Below are 12,869 nucleotides of genomic sequence, written 5' to 3' on the forward strand. Positions count from 1 at the left end.
ATATCTCCTCGCTCCTCGCAGCTCGCTCGAACTGGAAGTAGTTCCGAAGCCGCCATATTAAGGATCGTCTCAAAGCTCTTATCGCTGCTCGGAGGAGCGAGGAGCGAGGAGAGAGGAGGGAGTTCCGAGGAGCGATAAGCGAGGATACACGAGAGCAGCCTCCACAGAAGTCTTTTTCTGGCCGACACGCCCCCTAATTACAGATCAGTACGTGATTGGACGCTGCAGCAGATTGGACTTATGGGTCACAACATCACCAGAGTTTCATATCGCAGAGAGGAAGAAGCGGACCTTAAAACAGACTTTATAGGACGCCTTGAAACCGACTATAAACAACGCCGGTATAATGAGTTGGTATTTGACAAGCTGTGATCGTTTAGAACGAAATATAGGTCATAACTTGTCGTAAAATATATAAAATGCAGTGAATAACTGCAGATTTGATTTGTTTTCTGAGTCAACATCTGAGTAAAAATAAGTTGTCTAAAAATCTAAAGTATCAAAACCAGATTCATTTCTATTTAATTTAATTTTTAAAAAATACCTCTTGTCATGATCAGTTATTTCCCTGCTAACTTTTATTACAGATGAATGAATGAATTCAGAGGGAGCAGGAGAGTCTCTCTGTCAGCAGGTAACGCTTTTTACGTGTGAGAGTGATCATCAGTGAGGTCGGGTTTGATCAGAGTGACATGATTTCTATACATTCATTGTTCATGAACAGACAGTATTTGGGCTTATTAAATAATTAATTCAGATCAGATGATCAGTGATCGAAAATGTAACACAGGTAACAGCATACAGAGAGGAAATACTGTTACTGTGTGTTTTATTAGAATGAATACAGTGCACATGTGTGCAGACACAAACAGCTGTTAAAGCAGACTGACAGCTGATCCAGCTGTGATCAGCTGACGCCGTCATCACAAACGAACGTCGCTGCACATGACGCTTCATCGGAAAGGACATCTCATGTCTCTTAAAAAACATTCCCTCGTTTCCTCTCTCCTCTCTTGGTTTCCTCGCGTCTCTCCATGCATCTCTGGTGGGAGGGACTAAGACGCAAGTGAAAGACGCAAGTGAAGGAAGCATGGATGCAATTTAAGAGACACGGGAAGCAGTTTCTGTCTCTTGTGCTGTTTTACTTTCTTCCTTTGTTTTGTTTCCCGCCTTTGTGATTGTGTGCCCCGCCCTTATTGCTTTCACCTGTGTTTGATTAGTCTCACCTGTCCCTGTGTATATAGTCTTTGTCTTCCCCTGTGTCTTTGCTAGTTCGTAATCGTCTTTCGTCCTAAAACCTTTTGTGATACCTCCATCAAGTCTCCTGTTTTCCCCTGTGAGTTTGGTTAGATTTATTTTAGTGGACTCTCCTTGTGCTTTCTGTGTAACTTTGGTTTGTCTTTTTAGTGACTGACTTTTTGTTATAATAAATACCTCAGTCTGCATCTGGGTCCTCCTCCCTTTTTGTCTCTTTTCAGGTGGTCAGAAAGCATACCCTACTATGGAGAAGGACTTTCAGTTGGCCTCAAGCTGTGGCAAACCTGTAAATGACTCAGGAGGGGAAAGCAGAGCTTGGCTCAGGCTGTGTTTGACAGGAGAGGAAACCTGCTGATCCTGACTGGTTGCCATGTCTCCTCAGTGTCCCGATCAGATGGAGGACAGTGCCTGCAGACTGACAGATTGGGGTGGTGATTTGCATTGTCAAAATTGGGGTCAGAAACTGAGCTCCAAGTTTCAGGGTCTCACACTACACTACACATAGGGAAAGCTTATTCCAGGGTGCTGGAAAAGAGGCTACAACTGTTTGCTGAGCCTCAGATGCAGGAGGAGCAATGTCGTATCTGTATCTGGTTGTGGAAGAAGTTCAGGACCTAGCAGGATTGTTGGGGTTGGTTCTACCAGTCTACATGTGACTTGTGGACTTGGAGAAAGTTAGTATGTCCACAGGGAAGCTACGTAGTCTTTACTGCTGGGGTTTGAGGAGGACACAGGACAAAAGATCCTGTCCTTCAATATTCAGAATAAGAGCTGAGTACCAACTGGGACACTACAGTTCAGTGTAAAGCAGTCAAGATGAGACTTAGCATCCACATGTTAGAGGATGTGATTCTTTGCCAAAAAATGGAGCATTACTCCCTCCAGATTGGGAGTGAATTGCTGACAGGAGTTGATCAAAAGGAGGATAAGTGAGGTGTTCGTATTTGCGGGCATCGTACCAGACTGTCTAATGATGAAGCCATGAAGGAGTTGAGCTGGAAGGCAACCCTCCCTGATGGCCACGAGCCTTGGATAGGGCAAAAAAAGACATTGTTGATACAAGTGGCCAAAATGAGTTTCCTGCAGGTTGGTGAGGTTCACATTGAGAGACGGGGTTTGGGAGCTCAGACGTCCCACTGAGTTTTGAGTGCAAAAAGTTGCCAGAAATGTTGCAGGAGGGGGAAAACATGACTACCATGCATAGCCTGCCGCTATGGTGACCTGGCCCGAGCTAAGCAGCAGGAAATAAATCAAATTTTATTTGTATAGCGCCAAATCATAACCAGAGTTATCTCGAGACACTTTACAGAAAGAGCAGGTCTAGACCGACTCTTTGTTACATAAATGTACATCTTAATCCCAATCCGCTGGCTGTACAAAGACGGTAAAGTCACTGTGGGGTCCGCTGTGCCTCAGAGGTAGAGAGGGTCGTCGTCTAATCAAAAGATCAGCAGTTTGATCCCTGGCTCATCCAGTCCACATGTGGACATATCCTTTGACAAGACACTGAACCACAGCCTTCTCCTGAAGGCAGAGCAATCAGTGTGTGCTGATGTAAAGGGCCTTGAGTGGTCGGAGAACTAGAACAATGTTATATAGGTGAGATCCATTTACTATTTACTGTCTGGTCCCTGAACTATTTTAGTATCCTGGATTTCATGTGCAGTGTGTCTCTATATAAATAAGCTGCTCCCATAAAGGTCATGCTATTTTAGACTGTGACCCACTTTTTACTGGTGTGATGTCTAAATTTAATCAGTCATTGGATAATTATTATCGTCCTTCATATCCATACTGCCTCTACATCTGCACTGCTGCTTCTTCCATGTTCCTCTGAGAGGGAAGGCAAATTTAAACACACAGATTCTATGACTATTTTCAGCCTTATTTTTTTATTTTTTAGGTATTACTTAGGTATTTCTCGGTATTATTCAGGTATTTTTTAGGTATCATTAGGTATTATTTAGGTATTATTCAGGTATTTTTTAGGTATTATTTAGGTATTTTTAGGTATTATTAGGTGTTATTCAGGTATTTTTTAGTTATTACTTAGGTATTTCTCGGTATTATTCAGGTATTTTTAGTTATTATTAGGTGTTATTCAGGTATTCAGGTATTTTTTAGGTATTATTTAGGTATTACTAGGTATTATTTAGGTATTATTCAGGTATTATTTAAGTATTTGTTAGGTATTGTTAGGTATTTTTTAGGTATTATTCAGGTATTTTTTAGGTATAACTGTGTATTTTTTAGGTATTACTAGGTATTATTTAGGTATTATTCAGGTATTTTTTAGGTATTATTTAGGTATTTTTAGGTATTATAAGTGTTATTCAGGTATTTTTTAGGTATTATTAGGTATTTTTTTAAGACATTATTTAGGCATTTTTTAGGTATTATTAGGTATTATTAGGTATTGTTAAGTATTTTTTTAAGGCATTATTTAGGCATTTTTTAGGTATTATTAGGTATTTGTTAGGTATTATTAGGTATTGTTAGGTATTTTTTAGGTATTATTCAGGTTTTTGTTTTTAGGTATTATTGGGTATTTTTTAGGTATTATTCAGGCATTTTTTTAGGTATTATTAGCTATTACTTAGGTATTTCTAGGTATTTTTTAGGTATTATTTAGGTATTTTTAGGTATTCACAGAACTTATTAAATTCTCAGAGGGGTTTTATCAGACACGCTCTTCAGACCAGTTACTGTTACATGTTCCTTGAGTTAGGACAGAACTGGGAAAGACTGTTTTTTGTTATTCTGCACCTGAATCCCTTCTTTTAACAAACTTTTATCGGACCACCTTTCCTGATTTAACTTCTCTGCCTCAGAATGTGGTTGGATCTTGTATGCTCAACAAAGACTGTATAATATAATGGAGGAAGCCTCAGTGACGTCCCCACGTTATGTAACTTGTCTTGTGTCTTTTTGAAGCCTCAAGTTCACCATTTTGTCACTTGACTGTGGACGAATGCCAAGTTATCACCATGTTAGCCACTGTGTTTCCCACAGAATGTTCTCTCAGTGTAGGAAATTGAGCACGGTTGTTTAGACTAAAGACGCTCAGAGAGCTTTCGGAACCTAACGCCTAATGGAGCAAGCAGCAGTTGATTGACACAAACCTGGTAACCTATCAGAAGCGGTCTTCTCATCACGACAGTCAGCCGTCTTCTCTGTGAGAAAAGCCAACAGTCCTCCCTGCACGGACCACTACAGGTACATCAGTGTATGACAAACAGTGAACGAGCTAACAAGCCAGGTATGGTGAGCACAGACACAGATAGCTGCTAATTAGTGCAAACATATGTTTACAATAGTAAGTGTAAAAGCTGTGTGTCAGACGTGTTGGACTGTCTGTTAGTCCAATAAAGCTCAAACAGATTATTTGTCTGATATTTACATGAACAAATCTCCAAAAGGCTCCAGCACAGCACAAACACGGCCCAGAGGTTACGTTCAGTGACTGAATTAGCTGAGGAGACACCTAGCAGACAGCTAGCAGCTCCCACCTGTCACTCAAAGAGGCCACGCCCCTAATGATGCATCACTTTAAGCCTTAATATAATGTAACTCACTGCTGGAGACAGCCTCAAGTGGACAGGAGAGGAGCTGCAGGCGTTGGCACTTTGGCTTCATTCCTCAGCCCTGCAGGCTGCTGCTTGGTCCTCAGTGCATACTGGGTACATTCCCACCTGTTCTTAGAAGTGGTAAGCTTTGATCCAGGATACCAGGAAGAGTGTGTATGTTTGGTGTGAAAAGGACCCGACAGGTGGTCTGTTGGTCTAAATCAGTGGTTCCCAACCTTTTTTCCTTGGAGCCCCCCCCCCAGCTTGTATCTGAGCCCCCCCAGGCTGCACACACGTACACCAAAACAATAAAGTGATTTCAAATCTGTATTGGCATTAACACCAACCAGCCTATCGTTCGCAGAGGTGTGGCCTACAAAGTAGCTACTATATTTGAATGAGGATCAAAAACATGTATTTTGTAACAGACTTTTGATGATCAACTAAGTGCTTTTTAAATGATTTTATTTAACATGTGCAAATCTAATCTTTACAATCAAGTGCGGACAAAGCCTCGCGCACCCCCAGCGATCTTTGGCACCCCCCTAAGGGGGACCCAGACCCCAGGTTGGGAACCACTGGTCTCAATCAAGTAGTTTGGGCTGTAGCTAAACACACCTGAACCATAGCAGTATATCATTGAAATGAATCATTGTGATGGTCTTTCATGCATTTTGGAAGATAATGGGCTGGCAGGTGCGATACATCACAAAAAGCTTACGTGCCATTTTGATAGTTGACTTAGCTGGTCACTAATATACTAACATACAAATCTTATTGTTGTTTTCAACAGCTGATGTTTACGTTGGCCAGATGAGAACCTCATTAATAAAGATGGTCAGAAACATTAACCATTGCTGTTACACTGATAACTGATCCTATGAAATGTCAGTGCGCAGGATCCTACCGTCTTTAGTGTAGAGGGAGATTTCCACCTTCCTCTCCTCGGCTCCCAGCAGAGCTTTGGACATCTGAGCCACGGCCGTCCTCTTGGTGTGAGGCCCGTACAGGAAGCTGCAGGTGCATGGCTTCTGCATCACTTCCGCCCGGCTGTAGCCGCACATCCCACAGAAGGCATCGTTACAGAAGATAATGGCACAGTTCTCCACCTGAGCGTTGGCGATGATGAACTTTCGATCTGTGAAGAGAAGAGAGAAGAACAGGCATTTATAATGACCTTAAAATAAGTAGTACAACTTATTACACAGTATATGGACACACACACACACACACACACACACACAAGCATTGATAAAAAATATTGTCTGTTCAGTACTGGACCTTAAAATAACATGTGGGTAAAGATTCAGCTTCTCCTCTTTGGGGACTTTGAAGGTAACAGATTCTAAACCTTTATTTTTGAGGGTTTAACGTTTTTTCCGTTTATATTATTCTGATGTTTTTGTGATAAATCACTACATGACCTCTACTTTCCTGTTTGTTTCTGTACTGCTGCTGTGTGTCGCTCTTGGCTCAGCAGAAGACAGCAGTGTGTGGTTTGTTAAATATTATTCATCATAAACATGAAGAAGAGTGCAGGGACGACCGGGAAGATAGATTCAGTCTTTTACCTCTGACATGTGAATTCTTGATGAGTAAAAGACCTGCAAATCAGACAGAGCTGGAGTAACTGTTGGTTTATTGTGACTCACTCTCTGCACAACGTTGCAACACTTAATCACTTTGTGCGTTTCTTTGGATAGTTCTGTCAGTGTTTACAGAATCTTTTTATTTTGTAAAACCTGCAGAATGAAAAATGCTGAATTCATGTTAGTTAGGTTCTTCAGACTGACACACATGATCCATATAAACACTAAGAGTCAAATATGAACTAAATAAAAGACATTATAGATTATTATTATATTACCATTATCACTGAGTCCAACGTATATCTACATGTCAGTATGTACTTAAACACACTTTTACACTTGTAGATGAATTCTGCTGTCATTCACTGACTCGCACTGTTCACCCGTGAGTATTTAAATACTTTCTTCATGTCAGGTGCCATTAAAAATTTTAAAAGTCGTACTAACTAATACAAACATCCCAGCCGCAGTATGAACATGAATGTGTAGTAATGTTTCCGTCAAAGTGTTTAAATTACTCCTCCTGCTGTCACGTTGATGAACGGACTCCTGTACTCACTCTGACCCTCGAACTTGCGGATGATGGTGTCCAGGAAGGTGTTCTGCGGAGCCACATGGCCCCGTCTCACCGGCATGTCTGAACCGGACCGGACCGGAAGGAGGCTCCTGAACCGGAACCGTCAGACCCGCTGCTTCCGCTCACTCAGATTCACTCCGCGTTTATTAATCGGTGCAGTTTGGCTATGCAAGTTTCTCCTGAGCTGGGCTCCTGTCGCACTACGTCCTCTCCCCCTCTTACTCCTCCTCTCCTGCTCTCTCCATCCTGACTGCACAGCTCCACCCATTATCTAAACCCCCCGCTCTGATTGGTCCGCACATCAGGTATATCCTTTTACTGATGTAGGAAATTATACTGTATCTGTCACTACTACTGCGTAATATTATTTTACAAAGTCCTTTATACTCTTCTTTAAACACTTTACTGATCATAGTAACACCTGAGCAGGTATTAAATCAGAAACCAGTTGAGGACAACAAGACAGACAGTGATTTACCCTGCAGGTGACAGAAACAAATATAAGCTCACACTCTACCTGTATGAAACCTCCTGTCACCTGTTGGTTGGTGTGTTTGATCCAGGTGCACACTGTAAGGGATGATATGACTGTCAGAGTTACAACTGTGGGACTGATAGCAGCAGAGAAATGTTTCAGTAGTCTCAAATGCCCCTGCTCACACTCCTGTGGGTCACATGACATACGCATGAAGACTTACAACAGCTCTAACATCCGTTACCTTTGACCTTTAACTCTCCAACACTGTAACACACACTGTAACACACAGTGTAACACACTTTAACACACACTCTAAGACATTGTAACACACACTGTAACACACTGCAACACACACTGTAACACACACTGTAACACACTTTAACACACACTCTAACACACTTTAACACACACTCTAGCACACTGTAACACACACTGTAACACACTGCAACACACACATTGTAACACACTGTAATATCTACAAATATCCCAAACGCATGTTTTTTTTGGTCTACAGAGATTGTGATTTCTTCAATTTAATCTAAAAAAGCCATTGATGTTGATCTGTCAGCCCCGAACCTATATTGACTTTCACTAAGTAGTTTGTGTTTATCTATGAATTTTTCCAGTCTGTTATTGAAAAGTTTTTCAAGAATTTTGGAGAATTGTGGTAGTAATGAGACATATCTGTAGTTTGTGTTGCTGTACAACTTTTCACCTTATGCACAGCAGGTCTATCACAATTCAGTCACAGCAAACCGGACTTGATGCCGTAAAGCAGGAAAGAAATTCCGCTGCTTTACGGGTAACATTGGGTTTTCTAAAATACACAACATTTGCAACAGCGCCAAAACTACTGACTACTGTCTACTGTGTTGGAAGTGATACAGTACTAAGTAGCATACTAAACTTGGAGTACAAAAAATAACAAAATAAACCAGCAGACAGAATTAACTGTTAACGAGTGAACCACTTTCACTGCGTTTGGTTTAAAACAGCGGTCCCCAAACGGCGAACCATGGTTCGGATCCGGACCCAACTGCCGTCGTTTCCGGACCCCGACCTATTCATAGTTTTGACAAGCGCATCTATTTTAACCTGCGCAGCTTTTTTGTCTTTGCGGTAGTGATTTGGGGGTTCAAGAAACTCGCAGACCAATGCATTCGTTGTAAATCATCACACGTGACGCTACTCAGCCAGACCCAGTGGGTGTGTGAGAATACAGTATGCATACTGCCTACTAACCTGACTATTAGGATGCTGTTGGCATCATACTCAGAGCCATCTTCTCCGTATCACTTGACTTAATCGTTTACGTATGTCCGTTCTGATCTCCGGTCCATCTCCGCCATAGTAGAAGCTGAAGAGCCGCAATGCATTTTGGGGCGGTTGAGTACAATCAGTGAGCTCCCGTCTCATACTCAAATATCCTGGCCGATCTAGTATACATCCGGGCATTTCTAGCATACACAAAATTGCATACTATGAGATGGGAACGCATGACATACTCAATTTTACGTCACGGTTAGTATGATTAGTATGATAGTATGCGGTTTCGGACACACCGACAGACTGAAGAGCCAGCCGACAGGAGAGTTACAGACACAGTGGGAGAAAATAAGTGAGTTAGGGAAAAGTAGACATGGCGTGCTCTAAAATGAGAGCAGTAGAGAAAACCGAGCTTTTAAGACTGGACAGACTCGTATATGTTACGTGACTGTGGTGATTATTAAACGTGGACATTGTCTGACACTGTCACTCCGTTTGTCTTTGTTAACAGAGACTCCAGGCTGCAGTTTATTTCAAACACTTTATTGGTAAACCTGAGAGTTACACAGAGCTACATCAGCTTCATCATCATGACTAGTTTTCCTCTTATTTCCGCGGTTCTGTTCTTATATGTACCGGTATATGCTCTCTCCAGCAGTCCGTCAGTGTACAGTGCGTTTAAATATTATTTATTTCATAGTAATTGCCTGTTTTAAAACTCACTATGACTCACCATGAGAAAAAGTCTAATGCAACTGCATTTCGGCAAAACATAAAATAGAATTTGATCATTCTGTCAGGAGGCAGAGAGACAGCAGCTTAAGTGAAGAGGTAAAGCTGTCTCTCTCTTTCATTTGATTTCTGCATGGAAAACATTATACTACCAGTAGTACCAGATATTATATTATTTGTTTTCATTTACAAATAAAGACACTTCCATCATAAACTGGGGCGTAAAATAAACCAAAAATACAGGAAATAAAGGTTTTGACACTCAAAGTTTCCTGGGGGAGACCCCCAAGACCCCCCAACATACAATCACACACTATATTTCCTTACCAATATTGAAGTATTCATTATTATTATTGTTAAATTATGAGATCTCTGTGTAAAAGTTATTAGCGTTGTTGTAAAAACTATTAAGCCGAATTGTATTTTTTTTATTTGATTTGACAGACAAATCAAAATGTATAAATGTATAGTACTGAATCATAACACGGTCAGACATTATGATGTTCTGGACCTTTGCTTGAGAAAAAAAATCTCTAACTGGACCTCTTTCAAGTTTAATTGAGTACCCCTGATTTAAAATGGGCAAAAGTGCAGAACAACAATCAACTACAATTACAATCAAATAGCTTGGGTTAGGGTTACATAAACAATACCCCCCTCAGTAAAGTTTACTTCTTATATAAAAAATAAATGCGATGTAAAAATACCGAATGACCAGAATAATGAACAGAGGTTCCTGGAACAAAATCATGTGCAGTTACATTGTAACCTTGGTTCTCTGAGTGAAAAGACTATCTCTCCACTCCATTATGTATTCTATATGTAGGGGGAATGATCCCCCTGCTTGTCAGGGTCCGTGGATATAACTTTAAGACACACCAGCTTGCTCACGCCCCATGGTTTGCCTAAGAAGCACCCGTTTCGGCATGAAATCACTGATAGTTTGATCGATGCATGTCCCCGAGCAGCCTAGGAGCTGGAGAGATAGTCTCTTCACTCGGAGAAGGTTACAGTGTAACTGCACATTCTCTATCGTTTCGAGACTATCTCTCCACTCCATTACTTATTCCATATGTACAGGGTAACTCTTTAAGACACCACATGAGGAGACGGTGCAGCCCACAATCCCATACACCCATGTGCAAACAAACAAAATATTTTATGATTGTGACATTATTCTTGCTCACAGAGAACATCTGTGCTCATATTTATACTTTGTGTTGATATCATGTGCGCAGGAAAGTTCGCCGTCATAGATAAAATGTATAACTGCAGCACTTGTGAGCGTATTGCGTCATTTCCTGTTTTCTCGCTGCTATTGTATTGTCCTGTGCTGTTTGTAGCTGCTGCTAGAGCTCGAGCTAAATCGATAAATCTGCTGTAATTGTCATCACTGCGGTTATTCAGCCGCTGTGTACTTAGACAAACACTAGTTTTCATCAAGCACTCTCGTTGTTGCATTAGTGACATATCTGCTAAACCCTTAACTTTATACTCGCTTAGCCGTTAGCTTAGCAGCTAGCTTAATCCATTGAAATGGCTTCTCCTTCTCCCTCTTGCTCTCCTGATCTGCCCTGTTCATTGTGTCAAATTTGATAAGATTGATATTCATGTCGCCATTAATGATTCCCGGCTACGGCAATCGGAAGTCACTAAATTTAATGTTGAGTCGGTGTGTGCTTTTGCAAAGACGATGTCGGACTCCGCAGATTTCTCTGGACCCCTGCCCAATCTGACGAGTGATGACATGTATAGCCGTATGTTATCATTCAACCGCTGGCTGTCGAGGTGGTGCCCAGCAAACGATGTGGGCTTCATAGATAACTGGCAGACATTCTGGGGAAAGCCTGGTCTGATCGGAAGAGACGGCATTCATCCCACTTTGGATGGTGCAGCTCTTTTGTCTGGTAATATGGCTAAGTTTGTTAGTCGTAAAACCTGACAAACCAGAATTGAGACCAGGAGGCAGAGATGTAGTCCTACACACTCCTCTGAGCTTCCCTGTGAGCAGTTTCCCAGCCACAATGTTAATGTTATAGAGACTGTGTCTGACCCCCAACCCAGGCCTTTTATTACAGTTAATTCAAACTTAAATAAAAAAGGAGTAAATCAAAAAAATGTTATAAAAAAAAAAAAAAAAACGAAGTTATGCCAAAAAATATGAGAATTAAATGTGGTCTGTTAAATATCAGATCCCTGTCATCTAAAGCTCTATTAGTGAACGATCTGATATCAGATTATCATATTGATTTACTCTCTTTAACTGAGACTTGGCTGTGTCAGGAAGAATATGTCAGCTTAAATGAATCCACTCCTCCCAGTCATCTTAATACTCATATTCCTCGAGACACTGGTCGAGGTGGTGGAGTGGCAGCTATTTTCAGTTCTAGTCTTCTAATCAACCCTAGACCAAAACTTAGTTTCTCCTCTTTTGAAAGCCTTGTTCTGAGTTTTTCACACCCAGCTTGGAACACTTTACAGCCTGTTTTATTTGTGATAGTATACCGCCCTCCTGGCGCATACTCTGATTTTCTAACTGAATTCTCAGAGTTTTTATCAGGTTTCGTCCTGAGTTCAGACAAAATAATTATTGTAGGGGACTTCAATATTCATGTAGATGTTGATAATGATAATCTTACCATGGCATTTATGTCCCTTTTGGACTCTATTGGTTTCACTCAAAGTGTAAACCAGCCTACTCACCGCTTTAACCACACCCTCCACCTTGTTCTAGCTTATGGCCTTGAAACGAAAACTTAAATGTCTTCCCACAAAATCCTCTTTAATCAGATCACTATTTAGTAACATTCGATGTCCTGTTAACCGACTACTCTCCAAAAATGTACTCACAAGATGTTTGTCTGATAGGACTGTAGCTAAATTTAAGGAAACAATTCCAGCTGCTTTTAATTCTTTACCACATCTCTTTACTACAGAAAGCTCTTATGCTAATGTTAGTCCCTCTCAGCTTGATCAGTTTGTTGATAGTACTGCAGGTTTGCTGAGAAGTACTCTAGACTCGATTGCCCCCTTAAAAAAGAAGATTATCAAACGACAGAGGCTAGCTCCATGGTATGACTCAGAAACTCGTAACCTGAAGCAAATGTCGTGTATATTTGAAAGAATGTGGCGATCCATCAAAACAGAAGAGTCTTGTTTACTCTGGCAAAATAGTCTTCATAAATACAGGAAGGCCCTACGGCATGCTCGAGGTGTCTACTACTCCTCCGTCATAGAAGAAAATAAAAACAATCCCAGGTACCTTTTCAGCACTGTAGCCAGGCTGACAGAGAGTCACAGCTCCACTGAGCCAAGTATTCCTATAGGCCTCAGCAGTGATGATTTCATGAGCTTCTTTAATGACAAAATCCTAAAGATTAGAGACAAAATTTGTAACCTCCTGC

The 12,869-nt window shown here is 41.1% G+C and overlaps 1 protein-coding gene across 1 annotated transcript in view; it reads right to left on the minus strand.

Annotated features, from left to right (window-relative positions):
* LOC138611130 (voltage-gated inwardly rectifying potassium channel KCNH6-like) overlaps positions 1 to 7,047 on the minus strand; it is a 141,878-nt gene extending 134,831 nt beyond the window's left edge. Inside the window, exons 1-2 of the mRNA XM_069684082.1 lie at positions 6,972 to 7,047; positions 5,731 to 5,961 (exon numbers count right to left, since the gene is read on the minus strand). Of these exons, the coding sequence (XP_069540183.1) occupies positions 5,731 to 5,961; positions 6,972 to 7,047 (307 nt within the window). The remainder of the gene's footprint in view (positions 1 to 5,730; positions 5,962 to 6,971) is intronic.
* Between the last annotated feature and the right edge of the window lie 5,822 nt (positions 7,048 to 12,869).

The sequence above is a fragment of the Semicossyphus pulcher genome, unplaced genomic scaffold (assembly GCF_022749685.1).
Source record: "Semicossyphus pulcher isolate SPU_LCO1_2020_fin unplaced genomic scaffold, fSemPul1.0.p SCAF_7, whole genome shotgun sequence".
Classification (NCBI taxonomy): domain Eukaryota; kingdom Metazoa; phylum Chordata; class Actinopteri; order Labriformes; family Labridae; genus Semicossyphus; species Semicossyphus pulcher.